A 25,819-nucleotide genomic window follows, 5' to 3' on the forward strand; every position below is an offset into this window, starting at 1 on the left:
GAACTCTGTATCCCATCAGCCACAGAGGCGAGATGTCAAATCCTCACTAGCCAAAAATACTGACACTCTAAATGGAACCCTATAGTGTACGCCTTCACGCAAATTTCATCAATGATTAATACAGTTTAATTAGATTAATAAAGGGCACTGTGCATATAAAAAAATGGTTTAATCTGGGAGGAGTTAAGGTAGGTGGAATTTGACTATTTATAAATCATTTCTTATAAAACGCTCATTCATTCATCTTTATCCTGATCAAGTTTGTAATAAATCTGAAGAAATATGAGGTCTACGAGAAATACACCGCAGATGGGATGCCAGTCCATCACAGTGCAGCACACACACACACACCAGGCTATATTATACACATACACCAACCTGGCATAACATTATGACCTAATATTGAGTTAGTCTCCCTTTTGCTACCAAACAGCCCTGACCCGTCCTGCACTGTGTATTCTGACCCCTTTCTATCAGAACCAGCATTAACTTCTTCAGCAATTTGAGCAACAGTAGCTCGTCTGTTGGATCGGATCACACAGACCAGCCTTCACACCCCATGTGCATCACTGAGCCTCGGCCACCAACGACCCTGTCGCTGGTTCACCACTGTTCCTTCCTTGGACCACTTTTGATAGATGCTGACCACTGCAGAACGGGAACACCCCACAACAGCTGCAGTTTTGGAGATGCTCTGATCCAGTGGTCTAGCCATCACAAATTTGTCCCTTGTCAAACTCTATCAAATCCTTACACTTGCCCATTTTTCCTGCTTCTAACACATCAGCTTTGAGGACAAATCGCTGCCTAATATATCACACCCACTAACAAGTGCCATGATGAGGAGATCATCAGTCTTATTTACGTTACCTCTCAGTGTTCATAAAGTTATGGCTGATCGGGTGTATCTGGCGTGTGTGTCCTAACAAAGTGGCAAATAAATGAACCTAGTTATGGTCCAGTTCATGTGTTTACATCAAGACGAATGAAGTGGTGGATAAAACTCACCTGCAGGATCCATTCGCTGTCCTCCAGGACTTTAAGGAAGGATTCATTGGAGTCAGTAGATGTGGCACTGGGAGCGCACGCCCGCAGCAATTTTTTAAAGGAGGCCTTGGTCTGCCGCGTGTCTGCAAACTCCACCGGTACCAGCTCACAGTTCAGAATGGAGTCCAGCTTGAAGCCCTGAAACGGTCAGAGCTCAGTCTTAATCCACATAAATAATCTCTAATACAGTGTTCGGTTCTGAATTTGCTGGTCTTAGAAATGCTTAGAATGTCACCACGAGAGAAAGAGGAAGACGGCATAGAGAGACTCAAAACCTGGAACAAGACATGATGCAGAAAAGGTGTCATCACACAGACTGGTATAGAAATCACACAAGAATGAATTGAGATTGTTCAGCGTGTTGAGCAATGACCTTATCAGCTCAAGGCTTTAATTAAAGAAGGATTCTGAACCGTGTCTGGAGCAATACAAACATTGCAATCACCAGGATAATACTGAATAATTATTGTTCATGCTCAGTGGATCATACAGAATGAAATGACCTCTACGATCTAAAAAAGCATGAAAAGAATGCCCAAAAAAAGCAAGCCAGAGCAGAAAACTGCCAAGAACTCCGTCTGCAATAAATGCTGACCCGAATATTAATTTATGTGAAATCAACAAGCCAAAAAAACATGATCACTTTCCCTGTTGTGCACAAAAGAGTGATAGTAGCTCTGTCTGTGGTCCAAATGTAATACTGTTTCAGCCAAAATCTATGAATTGTACAGATAAATCAGCTCTCTTTATAAGCAGATATTAGGATCTTATCAGTTAGCAGATTTATAATCAAATGCATTTCAAGGCCAAGATGATGAGATCCACTTCAGGAATGTGATGAAATTGTATCTGATAACTGGACATTTCATTCTGAAACCTAAACACCGATATGCTGGACTGGGGCTCGGAGCTTCTCGATGTGATGTGTGGAGTAAGATATTTAGGTGTATCTGCAAACATGTGCACTATTCTCCACAATAAAGCTGCTACATCTGAAATGACGATTATTACTATTTCTATGAGATTGTTTTCTTTTCCTTCGAACCCGCATGTTTTCGTGTTACACATGGTGGCATTATCACATTAGTGAATCATACGTCTTTTCTACAGGTATCCTGATATTGTTCCATATATGGATGTAAAATAAAGCTCGACAGTGGATGCAGGTATCCTTCATTAAGACAAACAAACAAAAAACAAAACAAAACAGGGTTTCCATCCATTTATAAACCAAACAAAGAAGAGCTAGAGGAAAGAAAGAAAGAAAGAAAGAAAGAAAGAAAGAAAGAAAGAAAGAAAGAAAATGTAGAGTGAGAAAGAAAGAAAGAAAGAAAGAAAGAAAGAAAGAAAGAAAGAAAGAAAGAAAGAAAGAAAGAAAATGTAGAGTGAGAGAGAAAGAAAGAAAGAAAGAAAGAAAGAAAGAAAGAAAGAAAGAAAGAAAGAAAGAAAGAAAATGTAGAGTGAGAAAGAAAGAAAGAAAGAAAGAAAGAAAGAAAGAAAGAAAGAAAGAAAGAAAGAAAATGCAGAGTGAGAAAGAAAGAAAGGAAGGAAGGAAGGAAGGAAGGAAGGAAGGAAGGAAGGAAGGAAGGAAGGAAGGACGAAAGAAAGAAAGAAAGAAAGAAAGAAAGAAAGAAAGAAAGAAAGAAAGAAAGAAAGAAAGAAAGAAAATGTAGAGTGAGAAAGAAAGAAAGAAAGAAAGAAAGAAAGAAAGAAAGAAAGAAAGAAAGAAAGAAAGAAAATGTAGAGTGAGAAAGAAAGAAAGGAAGGAAGGAAGGAAGGAAGGAAGGAAGGAAGGAAGGAAGGAAGGAAGGAAGGAAGGAAGGAAGGAAGGAAGGAAAGAAAGAAAGAAAGAAAGAAAGAAAGAAAGAAAGAAAGAAAGAAAGAAAATGTAGAGTGAGAAAGAAAGAAAGAAAGAAAGAAAGAAAGAAAGAAAGAAAGAAAATGTAGAGTGAGAAAGAAAGGAAGGAAGGAAGGAAGGAAGGAAGGAAGGAAGGAAGGAAAGAAAGAAAGAAAGAAAGAAAGAAAGAAAGAAGAAAGAAAGAAAGAAAGAAAGAAAGAAAGAAAGAAAGAAAGAAAGAAAGAAAGAAAGAAAGAAAGAAAGAAAGAAAGAAAGAAAGAAAGAAAGAAAGAAAGAAAGAAATGACCACTAGACTCTGACTGACATTTTTTATAAGCTTAAAAGGACAGTGGAAGCTTGAGGTTTCCATCAGTGAAACAGAATGGTGGACCCCCTGGCCATCATGGACACCATATTGAGAACGGAAGCTTCCAAAGCTTCTCTCAATGCTCTTAAGCGCTCAAAAATATTGCCCTGGAGGTGTATTTTGAGATGAAGCTTAGAAGAAGGAAGAAGGATAAAAACACAAACACCAGCGAGTGTAAAACATTTAATCTCTTCAAATAAATTCAAGCTCATGCCAATAAATCTCCTAAAAGACTTATTTAAGAAGTCGTACCCTGAGGTGAGATTTCTCCCCAAAGATGTAGAGAGCCGCTTGGTGCTTGAGGAGCTGCGTCTGGAGGCTTTCGTTTCCTGTAGGGGGCGTCAGATCCTTGCCTGCCAGCCGGGCCCCGACGTCGGCTGCAGAGAGGTGCTGGCTGAACCTGTTGCTGGAGCGCAGACTCGCCCACACGCCTTCCATCAAAACATGGACACGCAGAGACATCAGACCGGGAGAAGGTTAAAGACTTTTTCAACAACAACAAACAACAAAAGCAGGAAGAGGAAGTAAGATCAAGACACCGTGTTTGTTACCTCAGCATCGTATCAGGGAAAATAATTTAAATACACAATAATCTTCCCTCCTTACTCTGAGACTAGACTGAATTCCGCGTACCCAGTGATCACCCGTCTGTTTGCAAGGCTAGCAGTAAATACCAAAGCTCGCTCAAATTGCTGTCCTCAGCTGGAATGTCCCGACAAATCAAACCAGATCACCACAGAACTCTGTTCTCGAGTCAGCACAGACCTGCTCCTACAAACCACAGAGCAAACCCTGACTGCCCGCTCTACACGTACGGAGGGGAACTGAGGACGTGAGTGAGGTTTGTGGTGGACTGAGATGACAGTGAACTCTACAGGAGCGAGGTTAGGAAAGTAAACCATGACCTGACAGAATGGAAACGGGTTATCGGGTTGAGTTGGGGGGGGGGGCAAAAAAGATTAGCAGATTAGTTAAAGAGGAACTATACCTTGATTGTGGATTCTCCCTTTAGCTTGGTTTGTGTGAGTGAAAAGTTTGTCCTTGTACCCAAGTACTGGTAGATTAAAGATCCACAGAGAGAGAAAGAGAGAGAGAGAGGGGGAAGGACAGAGAAATTGCATCAGATGGAGAAAATCACACACTACAAACACAAACACAACCCTCCGAGTGCCCAGTGTACTTTTGGGTATAGCGAAAACGCTCCAAACTCATTTGTAATAGAAATCTAAGGACAGCTGTATAAATCCATCAATAAACTTTAATTAGAGAGCTCTCTGTGGACATTCTGGGCAGGTGAGAAACGTTTTTTAGACATATTTAAGGGTCAGGAGAGTCCTATGAAGTCAGGTGAGTCCAGTGGATCACTTGATGGTTGGGGTTTTTTGAGGAGAATGCAGACTTGATCAGAGAATAGGACTTGTAGGTCACCATTAATGCCCATAGTCCAGTTTGTTATTATATTTGGACTACAAAAGCATTGGGTTCCTCTCATGTCAGTTGAGAACAGGAGGCTACACAAACTGGACAGATGAAATGGGGAAAGTTGTTGTCTTAAGTTGTCTTTTTATTTTATTTGTCACAGTGAAATTCTTTCTTCACGTATCCCGTCCTTGGGGGGTTGGGGTCTGAGCGCAGGGTCACCCCTGAAGCTGGAAGGGTTGGGGGCCTTGCTCAAGAGCGCAGCTTGGCGGTGCTGGGGCTTGAACCCTGATCTTCCGGTCAACGACCAAGAGCCTTAACCACGTGATCTTCCGCCAGCCCCAGTACCAGAAGTGGTAGCTTAGTGGTTAAGGTGTTGGACTACTGATCGGAAGGTTGTGAGTTTGAATCCCAGGTCCACCAAGCAGCCACTTCTGCTGGGCCCCTGAGCAAGGCTCTTAAACCTTCAAGTGGTCAGATGTATAAAATGAAGTAAACTGGATAAGGGCGTCTGGCAAATTCCAGAAATGTAAATGAGAACATCTGCTGTATCTCGGTTTCTGCTGTGACATGAGACATAGAGTTGACTCCAGGATGCTAGTGGTGGTGGTTTAACCCTTTTTGGGACTTTTCTATCGTTGTATACAAATGAATGAATTTATCACCACAAGTCTGATATAAAACATGTCTGTTGGCTTAGATGCGTGTTTTTCCCTCTGTTGGATAACCTTACACAGAATTTTACTGGTTAACGCCTTCAAATTTTAGCTGATAATGAGCAAACACTCGGAGTATCTCAGAGAGCAGAAATGGGTTTGATATCACCATGTACATGTTTTTTTTTAAGAACGCTTCTATGAATATATTGCCCCTAGTAGGCTAGGGGAAAAACAGAAATACTTACGAAACACTACATATTCTTGAGCTATTCATATTGAGCTATTAATAGCCACTGTGGAGTGTGACATTACCAACCAACATGGACACCACAAAACAGGCACAAATTCCTTTTTAAGCCTCCGGGAAAAAAAAAAGATTTAAAGGTGTTTTTTAAGCACACACTGGGCCTCTTCAAGCACAGGACATCCGAGTACTGTTGCTGATCACACACATCCGTTTAAAGCCACAATTAACCCATCTCACGTTACATGGTTAAAGGTATTAACATACCAGAACATGAAACCCACGTGTGCTTGTTCAACGTCCAATTCCAATAAACCAAGGGCATTAATATGGAGCCTCTCTATATAATGTAGAACAGCTCCTTGGAGCATGATAACCAGTCTCTTCAAACCGGTTCCATGAACATGTCAACAAGTTCAGTGTTCTTGACAAATCTGCAGCAATTATATGATGTAATCATGTCAACATGGACCAGAAGCTTAAAGGAATGTTTCCAACAGTGTGTGTGTGTGTGTGTGTGTGTGAAAATCCATCCTGGGAGGAATTGAGGATGTTCCGAATGCAAAGAGTAGTATATATTACTATAACTAATCCTGAGAGCTGGAACTACTTTTCCAAGAGGAAGAACCTGTGGAGATGTGAGGTTCTAGCGGTGTATGGATCCCACAAAACCTTTTATTTTGCTGTATTTTGTTAAAAATGTTAGAAATTTGATGAAACTCGTCTCATCTCAATCCCACCTGAGTTCACCTTTATAAGGTCAGATCCCCCCCCATTCATCACTAAATTACCTTCGTTTTCTATTATAAATGAGTTTGGTCTTTTTAAAAAACCTCGGCACAAACAAACCCCACACCCAACATATCAAAGTTCCAGTCTGTAGTGACCACACATGCCTTACAGATAAAGTGGATAGTGTTCAGGTTAAAATAAAAGAAGAGGAATATTCCTTTAAAGCCCAGAGTTACAGAGTGACTGTCATCATTAATCGAAATGACTGAGCGATGGATGAAAATGAAGGTTAAATGCACCATACTTCACACGAGGACCAGGTTATTCTATCATTTTTTACAATTTAAACAGAACTCATGGTCTAACCTTACAGCTGCAATCACTGATCAGTGTGTTTCCTGATTAACTCTACTCCGGCGTGTGCTGTAACATCTTGGCGCCGGACGGTGCACGCTAATGGTTCCTGACCTCATGCTTAAGTGACTCCATTCCACGGTTCTGGAAAGTTCACGGCATTGGAAGTGTCTTTGTGTAACTGGATTTCGCTGTAAATGGCTGCACCTGCTGATGAAGCAATGGTGCATTCCTTTCAGAAAGGAAAGCATCGGCTTAAGTGCCGACTTCTGAGTCATTGCTTGCGGTGCCACATTTAACCCAAATTATAACCCTGCTGGCGGTAATCATGTCTCCAAGGTCACTCCCTGTTTCACTCCCTGTTTCACTCCAAATGGATCAACGATTCGTTTAAAGGAAATGATTATACAAGAATATGATCATCGGTGAATGTGATGTTTTGCCTGTTTTCTATCACGGCACTTTTAAATGTTTGATTCTGACTGTAATCTGTTATATGGTGATTTTTTCCCCATGAACATTTTGGAAAGGAGTCTCCAGTTTCAGTGCTGCGTAACAGTCTGCCTCTAACAACTACAACATGTTCAAGTCTTTGGGATGGATTTTGTCTTGTGTTCTTCGGGTTATACTATACTATACGCGTTATATGATGTTCCCATGACATTAAAGGTAACTATGGACAGAAGAGAATTATTACAATGTGCTTGGGATGTAAATGCACTACTCTGTCGTTGATTAGTTTCCTATAGCAGCATGTATTTCCTTACTTCTAAAAACTGTGCTAGCGAGCATCGTGCTAAGAAACATCTGCTGAGCTGTCACATGAGAATTACAGCAGGCCAAAGTCAACATGGTGTGTGTGTGTGTTTAGGAAGTCCAAATGTGGTCATGTTGTCTAAAAAGAAACAGCTTTTAAAATACCAGAAACCCAACTAGAAAAATAAAAACTCTTCTTCTGCGCTAATAAAAGTAGCCTGAATGTGACACACTCACCTCCTCTGGTAAAACTGTTGGAGAAAGAAATATCCAAGTGGACAGGAACCATCTTTGGCATTCTGGATGTCCGTCTTTCGGTAGCTGTGAAAGAAATTTCATTTGCAGGACTGGATTTTTACGAGACCTCTGTGCAAGCTCATTATATTTGTACAGAACATTTAATAGTTTTAAATGAGTTCATTTCATTCAAACACAATCGTCCGGTGTTTTTTACTGCGTTATCTACAGGTTGCCAAGTGGCTAAAACTCATCTGCTGGTGTGTTTGGAGAGTATCACTTGGATTTCAATCTGTTTCATATGTGTCACTGGTGCATTTACTCTTTCGCTTTATGTGGATAATCATTATTCTGAATAAAATCCTGCATGGAATTTGGCCATGACCTCTGCAAATCTCTGTAGAGACATGCATTTCTGCAGACCCAGCATCATTTTGAAACCAAAAGTGATAGTGATCATTTCGCTCGTCTCATATCACTTTCCCGGGTTTGATTTTTATTGAGTCATCTCAGGGATTGACAGCTAAATAAATAAAATCTGCCTATGGCTTTAACAATCAAATCCTTCAGCACACAGTAAGCTTTATTCTGGGGATTTTCACTTTCCCACTTCTTGAATGCTCTTCTCTTTCCCAGGAAAAGTTTGGTATGTACTAATGCTTGAATGAAGTGGGGCTTTTAGACGTTTTATAGCACGGTAATCTAACTAATTTGGGTAAATTAGGCCTCTGAGCCAGAAACATTCACTGACCATGCTTTATGAATGCTTTAAAAACAACAACAATTGAATACGTGAGCTGGCGTCTTACTACGTCCTCTACACCCTGTTTCTTCTTTTATTCTGCAGTCGTCTACATATACCCTCTTTTCTGCTAATGTCTCCGATCTGTAATCTGAGTATATGATAATGCATCACATAAATAAATGCTATTGTCACTATTAACTAATCATTAAGGGTTAAGCATTTAAATAAAGGCAACGTCAGTTATCTTAATTGTTACTGAAATATTTGTAAATCCCGCAGGAATTTTTTCGTCTGGCTTGGCCCACAAAAACATTTACACAGAAGATTGATAAATGAGGCCCATTATCTGCAAGGCGCTTTGCTGATGATTCAGCAGGTCGTTCTCTCCAAAGGAGCCGGAGCAGTAAGATGGATTCGAGGTGACCTTTTAGTCCTGTTCCCTCTTATGTAAGTGCACACATTGTGTTTTAGTTCCTCTGTAGCTCAGACCCATAAATATATATAACAGGTTGGGCAATGAGAGGAAGGAGAACGGAGATAAGATTCAATGAAATGGGGACGACCGAAAAGCCAAAACAAGTACAAACGTCTCGTGATCAGGAGGTTCTGAGAATGATCAAAATACCTGGAGAAATGCCGATGAGGGAGCGGTTGGACAGAGTGCCGCTGCCGTTGGATTTGAAGTAGACAGGGATGGAGCTGAGGATGGCCTGCAGGTACTTCTCCTGCTCCAGACTACTGGACGACTCGGAAGAAGAGACAGGGGCTGGAGACAGAAAGAGAGACCGAGTAAGGGGTGGGGGCACAGAGGGGGAAGACAGAGATAAAAGAGGTAGAGAGAGGTAGAAAGGTAGACAGAGAGAGAGAGAGAGAGAGAGAGAGAGAGAGAGAGAGAGAGAGGGGCAGAGAGTGGGGTGGAAAGAGGAAGAGAGAGAGGGGAAAAGAGAAGCAGAGAGAGAGAGAGAGAGAGAGAGTCAGAGACAGAGAGAGAGAGGGGCAGAGACAGAGAGAGAGAGAGAGAGAGAGAGAGAGAGAGAGAGGCAGAGAGAAAGAGAAAGAAAGAGGCATGGGTACATGTAGATCATTTTATAATGAAATACAGATACAATGATACTTGATATTTCTTCTCTCTTGCTTAGACAGAAGTTAAAGCACTTCAGAAAAGCTATGCAATGCTTATGAATGTGTTATGAATGCCTAGTGTAGGTACCCTTTTGTAAACTTTTGTGTCCTATCTTGGGTTTTGACATAATTCTTACATAAGCATTTAAGTACCAATTCCTTACAATTGCTTTAGAAGAAATGAGATACAGATACTTATAACTCCTTAAATAAGCTCTCTAACTGTGTGCAAGGCTTATAAATATGTTATGAATTCCTAATGAAGGTACCCGTGAAATGAGTGTGAAGTCCTGTATGCAAAACAGAGGGTGAGATGAAACTCTTGTGGGATGGAATGAAAGGAAACACCTGTTGTGGAGGGGTTCTGCGACTTGAACAGTCCCACGACGCTCTTCCCGTGGAAGCCGCCGGCACGCATCAGCACGGCTTTGGTGCGAGGGTGTTTCCAGGTCACTACAGGCAGACGGTTATGTCTGTAGCAGCGTGCGACTTTCTGCAGACTGCCGTCCTGCACTGACTGGGGCACCACCAGCAGCCCGGGGTAACTGCACACACAAAAAAAAAAAAAACCCACAGAGATATAAACATTTACAGTAAACAGCCAACCCTGTAATGAGTTAGTCTGATTAATGCTTAACAGAAAGGCATGAAGGCTTACGAGGTCAAACAAGATGTTTACATTGCAATGCATGACATAATACAAGACAGCAGATCGCCTTATGTCAATCTATAACACTATTTTCTGCAGAAAAATCAGTAATGCACACGAGCAGCAGACAGATTAGTAATCCGGAGTACAGATAAATATTTATTGTTGCTGTAAAACAGTGACAAATTGAGAAATCTGGTCAAGATTAGACACTCCTGGTGTTTGTGCATTATCCCTGGAAAATTTTAATAAATAAAAAAGGCTCCTTATTCCAAACTGCAGCTGGTTTTCGTTACAAAAGCTAACTATACAGAGCATGGAAGGTGGAATGTATAAATCTGAGTATTCTTTGTTCAATTTTAGAAGACTCATTTTTATGCTTTGGCTGTGCTCGAATCCCGGGTTCAAATAGGTAGGGGTCTTTCTGTGTGGAGTTTGCATGTTCTCCCCGTTCCTGCGTGGGTTTACTCCGGTTTCCTCCCACAGTCCAAAAACATGTACATTAGGTTGATTGGTAATTCTAAATTGCCCATGGGAGTGAGTGTGAGTGTGTCTATATGTGTGGCCCTCTGATGGACAGGTGACCTGTCCAGGGTGTACCCCCCCTGCCTTTTGGGGATAGGCTCCAGCAGATCCCCGTGACCCTAATTAGGAATAAATCGGGTATAGAAAATGGATGGTTTGATGAATCTCTCAATTAGTCTACACTCTCTCAGTGTGAAACCTGGGCTCTCTTATTCACCGTTGTGGGTTTTCATTCAAGTTGCCAGTTTCTCAGTGTGTTCATGCAGGCGTACAAAATAGTCGGCGTTCTCGTTTCTATCGTCAGGGAATTAACAAGGTCATTATTGCGCCACCTACTGATGTAGAGGAGTATTTCATTACTCTGTCAGTCACTATTGGAGTCCATTAATGGCAAATTGTTTGTAGTAACTAAATAATTATTTTTTTGGACCGATAGGATCATTTCCTACGGCACACCTGACGATCTCTCACGGCACACTCGTGTGCTGAAAAGGTAACCTTAACATCAAATATTGATATTCTAAATTAAATTCCCATTGCAACCGTTTTGTACAGACGTTTCATGTTCCCTCAGGAACAAACCTGAGCTGCATGGCAAATGACTAACTACAAACAATGCGCGTACACTATGTAGTATGTAGTCTAGCGTCTCAAATGGAACACTAAAATCTTCTTTTACTAACCCGGAACCCATTAATAACCTATTTCGTATTAATAACCTATTGACGTCAAACGCAAAGTAGTAAAATTAGCACTGTTGAAAAATGCAAGTCATTAACAAACCATATCACGGTCCAGCTAATAGCTTGAAACTTAGATAGATAGATAGATAGATAGATAGATAGATAGATAGATAGATAGATAGATAGATAGATAGATAGATAGATAGATAGATAGATAGACAGACAGACAGACAGACAGACAGCAGTACGTTTTAGACAGCAGACTCATTAGAAGGGCAAACATTGCCCAACATTGTGCTCAGAAATGAATCGCAAGCATCCAAACTATAATAAACATTAATGAACGTATTAACAAGGTCATGACAAAAGCTCTATTCTCACATTCTTGTTTAAAAGATGATCGATCAGTTATTGGTAAATGTTGTATTTGTATCCAGTTTTCAAGAGACTCAAGAAATACCATCTAGCCTGACTTTCTGACCTCTTTATATTTAAATTAAAAATGGTTCTACCTGATATTCTTTGGGAATGAGTTTGCAATCATTTTGTTATTGTTTACCTTGTTGAAACGGTCTATATAGATAAAGATTACTTACTTCAAGTAAGCAATGTTTACAATTTAACTTGTTCTTCTGAATTGACAAGCTTTCAGAATGGATAATAATTTATTTTGTTTAATCCACAAGGACGAGTGATATCTGACCTGCGACAGAGCGAGTACAGTCTGTTGACCGCCGTCACACGGAACTGCTCTCCGCTTTTGGAGCGTGAGGAGCTGGCAGTGATGGTGCCCAGACCCAGTCTCTGGTAATCCCGGAAGCAGGCGCGCTCCACCAGCTGCTCCATGGTGGACTTGTCTGAGGCCTTCAGCGTGCTGTTCGAGGGCGGCTCGCCGTCGTCTGATACTGCGACACACACACACATAGATAACATTAGGTCGTGACCTCTGACTGGACCCCATGACCTTCCCTCTACTTCCTCAACTAACTCACTTGAGATGTCATCTTCCTCGTTCCAGGTGGTACGCGGCCCTTTTTCGCTTTTCTTCTGCAGCGTGGATTGACGACCCATGGTGATCTTGCCTGCTCTCCTGGCTCCTTTTACGATGGTTTTGGAGAGTGTGCTGTCAAAAACAATGACAAAGTGAATCTTGAAGTGTTTTATAACGGTTGTATGTGGGGACACTGTTACTATGTGTTCGAATAAACTAGTTTTTTTCCAGTGTTAAGAAAAAACAACCGGAAGTGAATTCCTCTTTCACATCCCTTTCCCATTAAAGTGAACTCAGTTTTCTCCAAGGGTCTTGTCCCTTTTCCTTCCAAAATCTTTCCAAGAAATTCAAGGCTTAAAAATCTCTGTACCCTACGTATATTTATTAAATATTACATTAAAAGGGAAAAAAGACATGAATTAGCATCTTTTACTTTACAATGTCTGGAACTTTTAAATGTTATTCGAGTTCGAGCTTCAGTTTGAGGACAAGTGTTTAATTAACCCTAATTATTTAAATTCACCTGACTGCCCTGACACTCGTGACTTCTTTAACATGAATGATGCTGCTAGACATTAAACCTTGGACTGACCGGAAACCCGTGTTCCTCTCCTTCTGCTTGGGCAGGAGAAGCTGTGGAGCTGTCTGTCCTGCAGCGAAGGCAAACGTGCTGAAGATGGATTGTGGGTAACGGATCCTCTGCAGGTGCTTCCTGAAGATCTCCACCATTTCGGACGTCACCTCCTCATCGAACGCCACCTTAATCAGCTAAGAGGAATCACATCAGATGATTAGACCACAGAGACTCTGACTCTAACCTCAACTATCAAACGAGTCAGATTCATCAGTTTGTTTACCGCCAAAATATTTCTCAGCAGGAGCCTGCGCTCCGAAACGCAAAAGCAATCTGAAAATAATCAACGGAAATTTTTGGAGACACACAACAGGCCTTGCTTGAGTTGCTCTAAAACGGATGATGTCGGTTTTAAACGCGGTTATATCCCCAGGGATCTGGAAGAAAAATCTTTGGGCAGGGTTAGCTGGCCTGTGTGACCCTATCTATCTCTGTGGTCTTCAGGGGGAGGTTTTGTCAGAACAGAGAGACCCCCAGTGGATTGACGTGCTTAATAAAGGTGTTATAATGCATCCCAGACAGCGCAAATACATCCACTCACACTGGCAATGAGGCCCGAATGACCCACGCTTTTATACTCAGGCCAGCATTATATAACACGTGTTAGTAAAGAGATAGGAATGAGCCATAAAAAGCTTTATAGTACACGAAGAACTCAACACATGTGGGCCTGCCGCTTGCTTTATATGAAGCATACAGCTACATAATGATGCATTAAAAACAAAAAAATAAAACGTCACATTGGATCGAAATGCACATTTCATCAGGGTTTATGAAACAGAGCTGTTCTATAAACTGCAGATATTTAAATGGACAATATAAACAGTTCCATACAGATGGAAGTTATTCCATACTCGACTCCAAAATTATTGGCACCCTTCATAAGAATTTTAAAGTCAGTATCAACCTGCATGAAATCTGTGACCATGTCTGATCCCCCTGGTGTATAAACCACACACAAAATCAATCACTTAAGGGGAAAAACAACGGGTTTGAACACAAAATCGTTACCATTCCTCAAGCTTTCGGTTACTGTAATACCTGGAAGGAGGCAGATCGAAGCTGCAGGCCTTCCTGCATGTTCTGCTGAAGCTGGTTCTGAATGGTGATCTTTTTGTCTTTGGTCAGCGTGGACACTGGAAAACTTCTAATCACAGGCTGTTCGCCAACTACTCAAACACACACACACACACACACACACACACACACACACAGAGCCGTCAGGTTGATAAGCACTACGTTGTAAAGTTAGCACAAGTGTCAGTAAGGCACTAACTAATCAGCTTTAAATTCTAAACATAGTTCTACAATCTAAGTGCACTTTGTTGCTAAACCTGATTAAAGAACAAAAAGTGGCTCATGAACCTGAGAGGTTCTTACCTAAAGGATCATGAGGAGTGCCTTTGAAGATAATGCGGTAGGTGGAGAGAAAGAGCGCCCCCTCTGCGGGCAGCATGTGAGGGCCTCCTAACAGTCCGCCTGTAGCGTCTTCACGTCCATCAGGGTCCAGGACCACCCGTAATCCCTCGCTTACCAACTCCTCTCCGGGGAGCATCGTCGGCCGGAGGATCTTTGGCTGTGTGACGGATACAAATACTTATGATAACCTCGTCTAAATATATTGGACAAGCGTAAGGATTTGAGCGAGTTTGACGAAGGGCCAAATTGTGAAGGCTAGACCACTGGATCAGAGCATCTCCCAAACTGCAGCTCTTGTGGGGTGTTCCCGGCCTGCAGTGGTCAGTATCTATCAAAAGTGGTCCAAAAAAGTGACAGTGGTGAACCAGTGACAGGGTCATTGGCAGCCAAAGCTCATTGAAGCACATGGGGAGTGAAGGTTGGCCCGTGTGATCCGATCCAACAGACGAGCTACTGTTGCTCAAACTGCTGAAGAAGTTAATGCTGGTTCTGATAGAGAGGGGTCAGAATACACAGTGCAGGACGGGTCAGGGCTGTTTTGACAGCAAAAGGGGGATCAACATGATATTAGGCAGGAGGTCATAATGTTATGCCTGGTCAGTGTAATTGCTTGGTTTAGTTGGAACATGGACACCACAAAAACAAGAACAAATTCCATTTTTTGATCTCTAGGAAAAAGAAAAAGTCTAAAATATCACATACAATCGTAACTGGGCTTTTAAAATTTGACATTTAAAAATATTAGCATACAAGATAAGATGATTTCCGGGCCAGTATAAAAAGGGAAAGGGTGTGAAAATTTAAGGGAGGATGAGGAACCACTGGAATAAGAAACTTGTTCAGGAACAAAAAGTGATGGATTTGAAAAACACCATTATTTAAAACAGACAGAACGCCCTGCTTTGAAAACATCAAGAATCCCAAGAGTTCATGCTCTCCGTTAATCCCTTGCATACGATGACAACGTTCCATAGACGATTCATAAATCTTTATGGTCTGACTCAACTCGTAAACGATGTCGAGTTGTTATAACGGCGCCTGGATGACATATCTGAGGACCTCAAAGGATTAGGATCGTCGTTGACTGTAAATAACGTCGCTCAAATCCGGTCGTGTTTACATTGTCCAGATCAGTGAAGAAGTGTTCGACTGGGTGCTGGCAGCTCGCGCCGTTCTCTGTCCTTATCCAGCTCATTAGGAAACATGTGAGCAAAAGGCGAGTTTGTAAAACCGGGCTCTCGTCTGTTGTGAGAATGTTCAAGGTTATCGGGAAGGACGACCTTCTCTTGTACGAGCTCAGGTTTTTGAAACCCGGAGCCGGAGCCAGGGAGGGGTCTCTGTGAGACCAGTGGAGAAATAACTTGCTATGAGGACAGGAACCCTGGAAGAACCTCTGACCAGGCCAGAGGAAACGGAGGTCATTATGAGGTTCTTCTATGCGGCTTGCACGAGCTACGAGTCCCCGCTGGCCTTGCAACACCCACATCGCTTTCTGCCAATCCTGCATTCTCTCTTCATCCCCAAACGGCTCGCTGAGGTCAGAACAGACACGGACAGACGGGAAAAATTACACCACGCTTATTTATCACGTGTGTCTCTCTGGGACAGAGGAAGTGTATGTAACTTTATAGCAGGCTAATGATAAAGATCATCATTTATTATTTTTATGCAGAGAAAAGCAGCTCTGTTGCTAGTGCAAGTGAGAAGATGCGATGCTTATTTAACGTTGATGGAAGGAGTCTCCAGTGTCAACTTCATGTTTTATGACAGCTTCAGGACTGAGGGTTTAGGAGAAGATATTGTGGATATTCCACTGCATTAGATGTACCTATAAATGGATAACAAGTACACTGCATCATACGGTTCTTCTTGCCAAATACTCAAGCAGGAATAAAATGCTGTTATAGGAAATTAATCAACTTTAGAGCAGTAACTCCACTTCATCCCACCACCATGTCACTGATTATTTTCCCAGAACAGGAGGAACCCAAGATGTTGTATTTTGCATTCTGCACACCTAATCCCCAGCCTGAAGACTTTATGAGTATTGTTGCACTGAAAAACATACATATTGCTTTCAGATTCTTCGACAAGGCAGTATTTTAACAGCCTCCTGCTCCACATCTGTGTTAAGTGTATTAATGTGAACTGGGTCCTAACTTTAAATGATCTGAAAAATGTCTGAAAAGAAAAAGAAAAAAAAAAGAAAGAACCGTGGCTCATTTCCCCCCTGTGGAGTGTACAGCATGCTCGCTCAAGCGTGTGATAAATCCAGAAATTTAAACCAGAGGTCTAAGATTTGAAATGAAACGAAATTGTCTGGATAAATTAGACATCAATAATGTGACAGAGCAAAGACGACAGTGTGGAGATTATGATACTAAACCTAGTAAATGAGCAAAACACCACACTCACCTTCTGGATGGGTGGAAGCCTCCTGCTCTCCCTGTGGACAGCCTCCAGAGTTTCCATTTGAATAGCCACGATGCCTGAACACACATACACACACACACACACACACACAGTATATTTTTACCTCATCTCTATGACATTGCTTCGGTGCTCTATGCTGGAACAAAATGCTAATTATGACTCTTTCCCTTTAATTAGCTCGTACCTGGAATCATACTGTGCAGGTTCTTGATGTGGTCCTGGGTGACTCCGCTCTCGGTGCAGACCTTGTCAATGAACCGAGCGATGAACCTCACCACCGAGTTCGCGATGTCGCTGTTCTCCGAGTCTTCGAATCCGCTCTCGGTGTCGAAGCTTTCCGCGACGCTGCCGGCGATGCTGTCAGACCAGACGAAATCACATCACGGCATTTATTAATACTGCTCCAGATTTTTTTGTGCCACATTTATTTTGGTGCTTTTGCTTTTTCACTGAACAAACTTGAGGGACAGATGCAGATGTTTCATATTAGCTGATGAGAATTAAATGGTAAAAATGATAATGGTTACAAAAATAATAATAAGAATAATAACAAATCTGGGGCAGCACGGTGGCAGAGTTAGCACTGTTGCCTCACAGCAAGAAGGTCCTGGGTTCGAATCTTGGGTTCGAACAGACATGGGCCTTTCTGTGTGGAGTTTGCATGTTCTCCCCGTGCCAGCGTGGGGGTACTCCGGTTTCCTCCCACAGTTCAAAATCATGTACATTAGGTTGATTGGTAATTCTAAATTGCCCATAGGAGTGAGTGTGAGTGTGTGTGGTTGTCTGTCTATATGTGTGGCCCCGTGATGGACTGGTGACCTGTCCAGGGTGTACCCCTGCCTGTGTGCTGGGATAGGCTCCAGCAGATCCCCGTTACCCTAATTAGGAATAAAGCGGGTATAGAAAATGGATGGATTGATGATTCTGTGTACTGTCAGACATCTAATCCTTTAAGTGCACAATGTTAAGTAGGTTATAACTTATTACAGTCACTAGTTCCTTTTGGCAGTAACAGGGGACAGTAGGTTAAGATTTATTAATATAGTGTAGTGTCCAAATACTTTTTCACTGAAAATGCTAATCATGCTGAATCATAAAACAGTAGCTAATCCTTTAAAAGAAATGAATTATGCCATACTGGACGTTAAAATTCCATTGTGGTCATAACATCCGCTCTAAGAAATGACCGTGTCAGCAATTATGAATCAATTACCTGTTACAGCAACGTGACACTGATTATATTGTAGAACTGAGCGCGTGTGCAACGTGTATTTGCCGGTCTTATGATGCATAGTGTGCAGCGTTAGCCAGTATTTTGATTTTATGACCGAACTGTAAACACTCTCTAAACCCCAAGGCTAAAAGTGTAGCAAACTGTTTCCTGCCCATAATGTTTTCCTCCCTGTAATACAGCTACTGAAAAGAAAAAAAGAGACGCTCAGCTAGCCACGTATAAATAACCTGATACAAAACTGACCACACTACTGTATCAGGATGTACGATTAATTTAAATGCAAAACTTCTGCTCTTTAAGCTCCAGTACAAGCGTAATCTGGTAGTGTTCAGAGCTCCCAGTGTGTATGAGGAACTCATTTGTTTTTCAATGGGCTACTGTGCAGCCTGGCAAGAAGGACGGAACAAATAAATATATGTGTGTATGTATGTATATGTATATATATATATATATATATATATATATATATATATATATATATATATATATATATATATATATATATATAAATAAAACTCAACCGGCTCTGGAGATATCAGTTTGGCTTGTCTTTATGAACAACATTCCCAATATTATTTTGACTACAAAGCTCTGGGGTTCCCCAGTATTGTTGTTTTTGGTTATGCCTGAGCACTCGCTGTGCACTGGGGCCAGAAGATCAGAAGATTTCACCCACTCTGCTGAGGCAGCCACGCCAGCTGGAGGAGGTGGAGAGGATATGGCACAGAAGTGGATCTCTAGAATACACATGGTGCTGAGACGACGCCCCCGGAGCTGTCAGCACCTTCCCTGGAACTGCCTCGCTTATGGAAAAGAAGCATGTTCCTGCCCTAGAATAACACTTGGCGCTGGCGTAGGGTTAATTTGATTCTATTTAATTGGCCGCTGGAGGCTGGGGAGCTATTTTAACAGACTTGCATCACCACTTTCCAGACTGGCGACTCGTCTAAATAAATGAAATTGTGCCTGCTTTTATTACACCCCATCACGAGAGCACTTCGTCGGCTTGCCTGTTGGTGACTATGCTGTTACTGCCGCTCTCCCAGTCAGCAGCAGACGCGGTCGTGCGGAGCAGCTTGTTCTTGCTGGCGTCCAGAGGCACGAGCAGGTAGACCATAAGGCTGGCGTAGTGGATGGCCTGGCTGAACACCGTGCTCTCTTCACTCTTCACCAGCTCCAGCTGCTTCTCCTTGCTGAGGCTCGGCCACGAACGCAGCTGCTCGGCTGCCAGGTCCATAGCGGTCCGCTCTGATCTTGCAGGGGGAGGGACTGAGGAGGAACCTGGATCCTGATGAACCCCAAGCAGAAAAAGAGATTGCAGGAATCAGATTGTGATACTATGGCCTAACTACGAATATACAATTGCAATTACATGGCAATTTCACCCCAGCTCAGAGTCACAGTTAATAACAAGACAGCTCCATGTAGTGCTTCACATCATAGTAACCTGTCTACAAGCATGTTTTATTAATTTAGTTACCTTGAGTTTGGCTATAATGAGATGCTTCTCCTCTGGTGCGTTAAGATACAGGTCTCGGATCTGGTTCTGCACCTCGGAGTAGAAGGTGGTCTCCCAGAATTGCTGACTGGTCCAGATGGGGTGATCCTGCACGCACGTGTAGGCATACTGGTTCACGCCCGGGGCCAGTTTCTGCATGAAAGTAATGAAAAACATCAATAAATGAATACCGCTACACTTTTGATCTCTGGCACGCTGCTACAATGAACTAAATATCACCCAACAAATACAAAACACTGGCATGTTACAACTTGTCCAGAGTTGTTCACTTGTAAAAGAGCTTGAGGTGAAAAGAGGAAAACAATATGTGGCTGCCAACGGCAACGGAGCGATCCGTCAGTCTCGGTGGTTATAACTTTCTCAACACGTACCAAAAGAAAAAAAAAGAAAAAAAATTGAGTGAGAACAGGCGTAACTCCCAAAGCAGATTTTAAAAACCGGTTCTGGTGTTTTTGAAGCATTCAGATGTGTATCGCAATAAAGCTTTTGCCAAGACAAAATAAAGCTTGACTGTAACGACAGTTTTATTAAAAAATACAACTTTTCTTTTCATTCCACCGGCACTGGCTCTTCTCAGTCACTCACAGTCCAGGATGTGGGGCTTCTTTGAGTCTAAAACCTCTTATTAAATTTGGGTCTGATTTCCTTTCAGCTTTACAAAGCACAGCACTTGAGATTTTCTCCAATTCCCTCTAATCCCAACAAACCACAATCAAAATCGCAGACGGAGGAGAGAGTAACACGTCTTCTGCAAAAAGAGAGAGTAAGGAGGGGGAAAGGGAGAGAGAATATGATTTGGGGAATACAGTAGGAATGTGCTTAGGAAAAAATAAAAATAAGTCCGGTCTCATAATATTGATGCAAAAAAAAAATGTTTCACGTATCATAGAGTAATTCGTTTACGATAGATTCAGACGTATAGGATATATAACGCAGCAAATATCTGAAGTGTAATGGTGTGTTGTGTTATTGCCTATAACCAGCATGCGGTCATCTCGAACCGAAAGCTCCGACTGTAAACGTATTTACTAATCTAGAAATATTAGTATGCGATTTGACACACAAAGCTCCAAGCTCACAAAATAAAGGCAACCAAAATGCTAGTTTCTATTCTGGAAAATACTGTAAAATAACCAAATGAAACAAAATAGGTTGCGAGTTTCTCTCATGACCTGCTTTGTGAAGCAAAGCGACCCCTTACGTGGGGTCACGACCCTGGTTATGACGCCCGTGAGAACAGGAACCAACTTGTTTCGCGACAGCACAATAGTGAATGTTACCGTACGCTGATAAGAGCGAGACGCTTCCATATTTAATTGTAATTGCTGTGGCATGAGAAAACGCTGTTATATATTCAGAAAATTCACGCCCTTAATGGTAACCCTGCGTTGGATTGCGTCACATCGCCACTGCCGAGTCTTATTAAAGCGCTTTAGACGATCCATCCAAAATCTGACAATTTAAACAGAAAAGGTTGTTTTCCAAGCCTGCATGATAAGCATTTCAGCGATCATGCTTCCTGGAGCTGTACAGAAATGTATACGTTCTTGCTCAGCTTTATTTCTCTATCACCAAGGGTTCAGAGGAACTGCTTATTGAAAACAGTTTATGCTGGTTTACATTTACACTCCTCAGGACATAACCCCTAACCCAGACCTCAAACACCGCAGCCTTTGGCACATATACATTAATGCAGTGAAATTCTTTTCTTTGCAGGAAGTTGGGGTCAGAGCACAGGGTCAGGCATGATACAGCAGAGAGCAGAAGAGGGTTAAGGGCCTTGCGCAAAAGCCCAGCAGTGGCAGCTTGGGGGTAGTGGGACTTGAACCCACAACCTTCTGATCGGTGACCCAGAGCATTAAGCCACCTGGCTGTGGTCAAGTGATCAGAAATGATTAGGAGGAAAAGTGGTGGATTTTTTGGTTTTAGTGGGCTGCACAGCAGGAGAACAGCTATCCCAGCTCTTCATCATGATGAAGTAAAAACCTGTGTGTGTGTGTGTGTGTAGCCTCTTGTCTTGCTACAGATGTGATCGAGTCAAGATGACCTTCTCCAGTCTCACAGCCTCCAGTTGTTTGGAGAATGAGTGTGTATTTTTGCCAGGGTAAAGGAATTCCGAAAACATGCAAGGAAGAAAAAAAAAAAGAGAAGAAGATAACTGCAGGCTAACAAAGAAACAAAAGCGAGAGACAACGAGCAGGTTTTTACAGTAGACGTGTGATTTATGTGATGAAGTGAAAGGAATGTGTTGTTTATCTCAGAGAGACTCGGGTCTTATAAACACTGAATCAGTAAACCTGCACTAAACTGGTGTGTATGAGACGTAATTAAAGCAAAAGTCCATTTATCCACTGGATCTGTCGTGTATATTCAGTTACCATGAACAGGAATTTCCCTGCAGTGTGAAAAGAACAGAAACTAGTTTATGGTAAACTCACATCAGCACGTTGTTGCTGATTTCTTAAATGTTGAGGTTCTCTTTGGGAGGGACACGGTTGGACAGGATTAGGAACGAGTACATCAGAGGGACAGCTCATGTTGGACATTTGGGGGACAGAGTTAGGGAGGCCAGATTAAGATGGTTTGGACATGTTCAGAGGAGGGAGAGTGAGTATATTGGTAGGAGAATGTTGGACATGGAGCTGCCAGGCAGGAGGCAAAGAGGAAGGCCAAAGAGGAGGAATATGGATGTAATAAATGAGGATATGAAGCTAGTGGGTGCAGAAGATAGGGATAGGTGGAGAGAGATGATTCACTGTGGTGACCCCTGAAGGGAAAAGCTGAAAGAAGATGAAGAACGAGGATTTGACACCAAAATTATACAAACTATGGACTTTCAGAATTTATGAAATTCAGAAATTATGCATGAGCTACAAAATAAAATAAAACAATGGAAGGAACAAATATGACACTATTAAATAATTCCATTCAAAAAAAATGATTACACACAGAATTCTTAATTGGAGACGTTCCTAATTAAGGTACGAATTTAGGATTAGGGAAAAAATTCGAAAGATACTTAAACTCGCTCTAAGTGCATTAGTCTTTATTTAATTCTTGTCTTTAGTTCTTATTTACATTTGAGAGCTAAGAGCCTAAAACCCTATTTCCGTCTTCAGTCCGCATTTTCTATCCCTGATTTTTTCTACTGAGTACTGGAAGCTATTAAAACCTTATTTAGCACAACTTAATCTTAATGAAAACCCCAGAGAATGAACGTGTACGATTGTGTGCCAATTTACTCATATAAATATTGAAAGCTCAGTATATGTAATCAGTATTACAAACCTTTTCCAAACGCTTGACTGCCTAGAGACTAGGCTGAAAAACACTGCTGTAGTAGCTTAATGCAAACACTTTAATGTGTATCCAATCTGAACTAATCTTGAATCGGGTGCTTGCCGAGGTGCTGACAAACAGATTTAAATACATTGTGCTCCAAAATATTTGTGTCTAAGAGCACTAAAAGCCATCTTGAACCAAACAACGCGTTTACAGCTCTGACAGCTGACAAACAGACCTGTGTGACCAGGACAGAAGGTCAACGTGTTACACGTTGGACCCGAAAAACCGTTGTTCTGTGCAGAGTGACTGCAGAACTCGTAGCTTGGAGCTTGGATGTACTGCGATGCAAAGTAAACACCAGGAGGTCAGGAAGTGGACAGCTTAAGGCACGCAGGAGTCAGAGGAGCAAGTCGTGGTGTCTGCTTTGAGGGATAGAACAGCTTGACAAACAAAACCTTCAAATCCCCTGCTGCACAAACTGTGACCGAAAGAATGCAAACAATCGTACCGGCGCGGGCTAAAGGTCAGAGATGCGGAGTCTCGCCGTGTCAGATTCGTTTTTCATTCTAAGATCTGAAATGCACACGTGGCCAAATGGGAGAGATTTCGTTCTGGCAGCACTGACCACCTCGAAATATATATTAAACATACATTTCTTCTTCTGTAAGAGTTGAAAGCTTGCAGGTATTCTGTCCATTTATTAAATCCAGTAGTGTGCTAGTGATTATTCTGACCTTGAATATCCACAGTGAACACAACTGGTGGAAAAGGTGGACTCCTGGTGAGACATTTTATTATTTATTGATTTTTCTCGCTGTCACTCGGAACTGTCGGAAACTTTTAGGGGAAAAAATTAGTTTTTGGCAGAAAAAAAATTCTTCTCATAGGATTTCTGGTGTTGAAAGCAACTGTAAGAGACTATTTAATCAATGACCTGCAGGTTAAGGACAATCTGTGTCAAAGGATAACAACTAGTTGAAGAATCTTGCAGGTCCAGAGGTTTAAACGTTGGCCGGAGTGCTGAAGTGCTTCCTGTGCACTATGGCACGCAGACCTTGACCACAGAGAGTAATAAGGAAAGATGACAACGCTCTGGAGGCCCGCCAAGCTCACTTGGCAAACCTGGTGTGAGACTAAACCACATGAGCAGATGTGTTCACAACACACACAAGCGGCAAGCGGCTGCGGTGGAGGCGGAGACATTCGTTTTTTTTCCCTCCAAACACTGTAAAAAAACTGGTCCTCGGCTACCAACCGAGCTGCTGGACGTCATAAAACTGGGACGGAACTCTGAAGTCGAGATCCCAGCATGGACAAGAAAAATAACACGTAAAAAGATTTTACTGCCTAATTATCTACAGCGGCTTTAAATATTTGGAGGTGCTGTAGAGAAAATAACCGAGTGTAAGGACACTGGTTAAAATGTGATCTGGTTAATGGGGCTGTAAAGAGAAGACAGTCAGGCTGTGAACACTTTTAAAAGGAAGGTTTTAGAAAAGATTATGTGAAATTTTGACCTAGTTTCTTCCATAGATGAGCAGAACAATATTTCCCAAACACACACACACGTGGCCACGTGGACAACGTGTGCTCACGGTAATTGAGTGAGCAGAAGCAACTAGTAGGCTGTGAGCCACGACGAAGACAAATCAATCAGTGGAAGCCAGAATCTGTCACATTCACCATGTCTCAACTTGTAGAGTTTTTATACCAAACAAATCTGAACCCAGAACTATCCAGCATCTGTGTGTGTGTGTGTGTGTGTGTTTGTGTGTTTGTTTGTTTCCCCATCACGTAATGCTGTCTGTTGAGAGGTTACTGGGTGAATAGTGATGGACATGACCTGGCTTGTCGTTTACGTCAGAGCATGTCATGATGCTGTCACGTGTCTCCCTAACAGGATGAACCACTAAACACGAGACACAGTGACTTTGTTTTAGTGGCAGATAGCCAAAGGGTGCCAATACTTTAATCCTGAGGTCAAAATCGATCCGAATATGTTAAACCACATCAAGGGCAATAGGTAATATTAGACGTATTTGGTTATACCTCATGTAGTTTGCATAAAGGACACTAGGTTTTAAGTTATAGCCTAAGCAGTATGCATGAAGGGCTGCAGGTAAAAAGTTACACCCTATGTAGTATGCAGACAGGACACCTGGTATTAGGATATACTTTAAGTAGTATGCAGGATGAGCACTAGGTATTAGGCTATAGCCTATATGGTATGCATGAAGGGCACTAGGTATTAGGGTATACCCTATGTAGTATAAATGAAGGGCAATAGGTAAAAGTTTACACCCTATGTAGTATGGATGAAGCACACCAGGTATTAGGCTATAGCCTATGTAGTATGCATGAAGGACACTAGGTAAAATGTTATACCCTATGTAGTATGCATGAAGAGCACTAGGTACTAGGTGATACCATATGTAGCATGCATGAACGGCACTAGTTATTAGGCTAAAGCCTATGTAGTATGCATAAAGGGCACTAGGTAAAAGGTTACACCCTATGTAGTATGCAGGAAGAGCACTATGTATTAGGTTATATACTATGGAATGTGCTTGAAGGGCACTAGATATTAGGCTAAAGCCTACGTAGTATGCATAAAGGGCACTAGGTAAAAGGTTACACCCTATGTAGTATGCAGGAAGAGCACTAGGTATTAGGTTATATATTATGGAGTGTGCTTGAAGGGCACTAGATATTATGCCATAGTCTATAGAGTATGCATGAAGGGCACTAATTATTAGGCTATAGCCTATGTAGTATGCATGAAGGGCACTAAGTAATATGTTATGCCCTATGTAGTATGCATGAACGGCACTAGATATTAGGTTATACCATATGTAGTGTGTATGAAGAGCACTAGGTATTAGGCTACAGCCTATGTAGTATGCTTGAAGGGCTCTAGGTTTTTAAGTT

The 25,819-nt window shown here is 41.9% G+C and overlaps 1 protein-coding gene across 6 annotated transcripts in view; it reads right to left on the reverse strand.

Annotated features, from left to right (window-relative positions):
* Positions 1-25,819, reverse strand: part of sbf2 (SET binding factor 2) — a 118,052-nt gene that overhangs the window by 12,977 nt on the left and 79,256 nt on the right. For 3 of the 6 annotated variants that reach the window (XM_058400675.1, XM_058400678.1, XM_058400679.1), the window contains 14 exons: positions 19,568-19,738; positions 19,098-19,375; positions 17,038-17,210; positions 16,836-16,909; positions 14,382-14,577; positions 14,043-14,170; positions 12,960-13,135; positions 12,080-12,499; positions 9,868-10,064; positions 9,023-9,163; positions 7,653-7,736; positions 4,240-4,305; positions 3,504-3,682; positions 1,009-1,185 (listed from right to left, as the gene is read on the reverse strand). In XM_058400675.1, the coding sequence (XP_058256658.1) occupies positions 1,009-1,185; positions 3,504-3,682; positions 4,240-4,305; positions 7,653-7,736; positions 9,023-9,163; positions 9,868-10,064; positions 12,080-12,499; positions 12,960-13,135; positions 14,043-14,170; positions 14,382-14,577; positions 16,836-16,909; positions 17,038-17,210; positions 19,098-19,375; positions 19,568-19,738 (2,460 nt within the window). The remainder of the gene's footprint in view (positions 1-1,008; positions 1,186-3,503; positions 3,683-4,239; positions 4,306-7,652; positions 7,737-9,022; positions 9,164-9,867; positions 10,065-12,079; positions 12,500-12,959; positions 13,136-14,042; positions 14,171-14,381; positions 14,578-16,835; positions 16,910-17,037; positions 17,211-19,097; positions 19,376-19,567; positions 19,739-25,819) is intronic. The other 3 variants (XM_058400677.1, XM_058400680.1, XM_058400676.1) reach the window with 3 other exon arrangements.

This window comes from Hemibagrus wyckioides, linkage group LG10 (genome assembly GCF_019097595.1).
Source record: "Hemibagrus wyckioides isolate EC202008001 linkage group LG10, SWU_Hwy_1.0, whole genome shotgun sequence".
Taxonomy (NCBI): Eukaryota; Metazoa; Chordata; class Actinopteri; order Siluriformes; family Bagridae; genus Hemibagrus; species Hemibagrus wyckioides.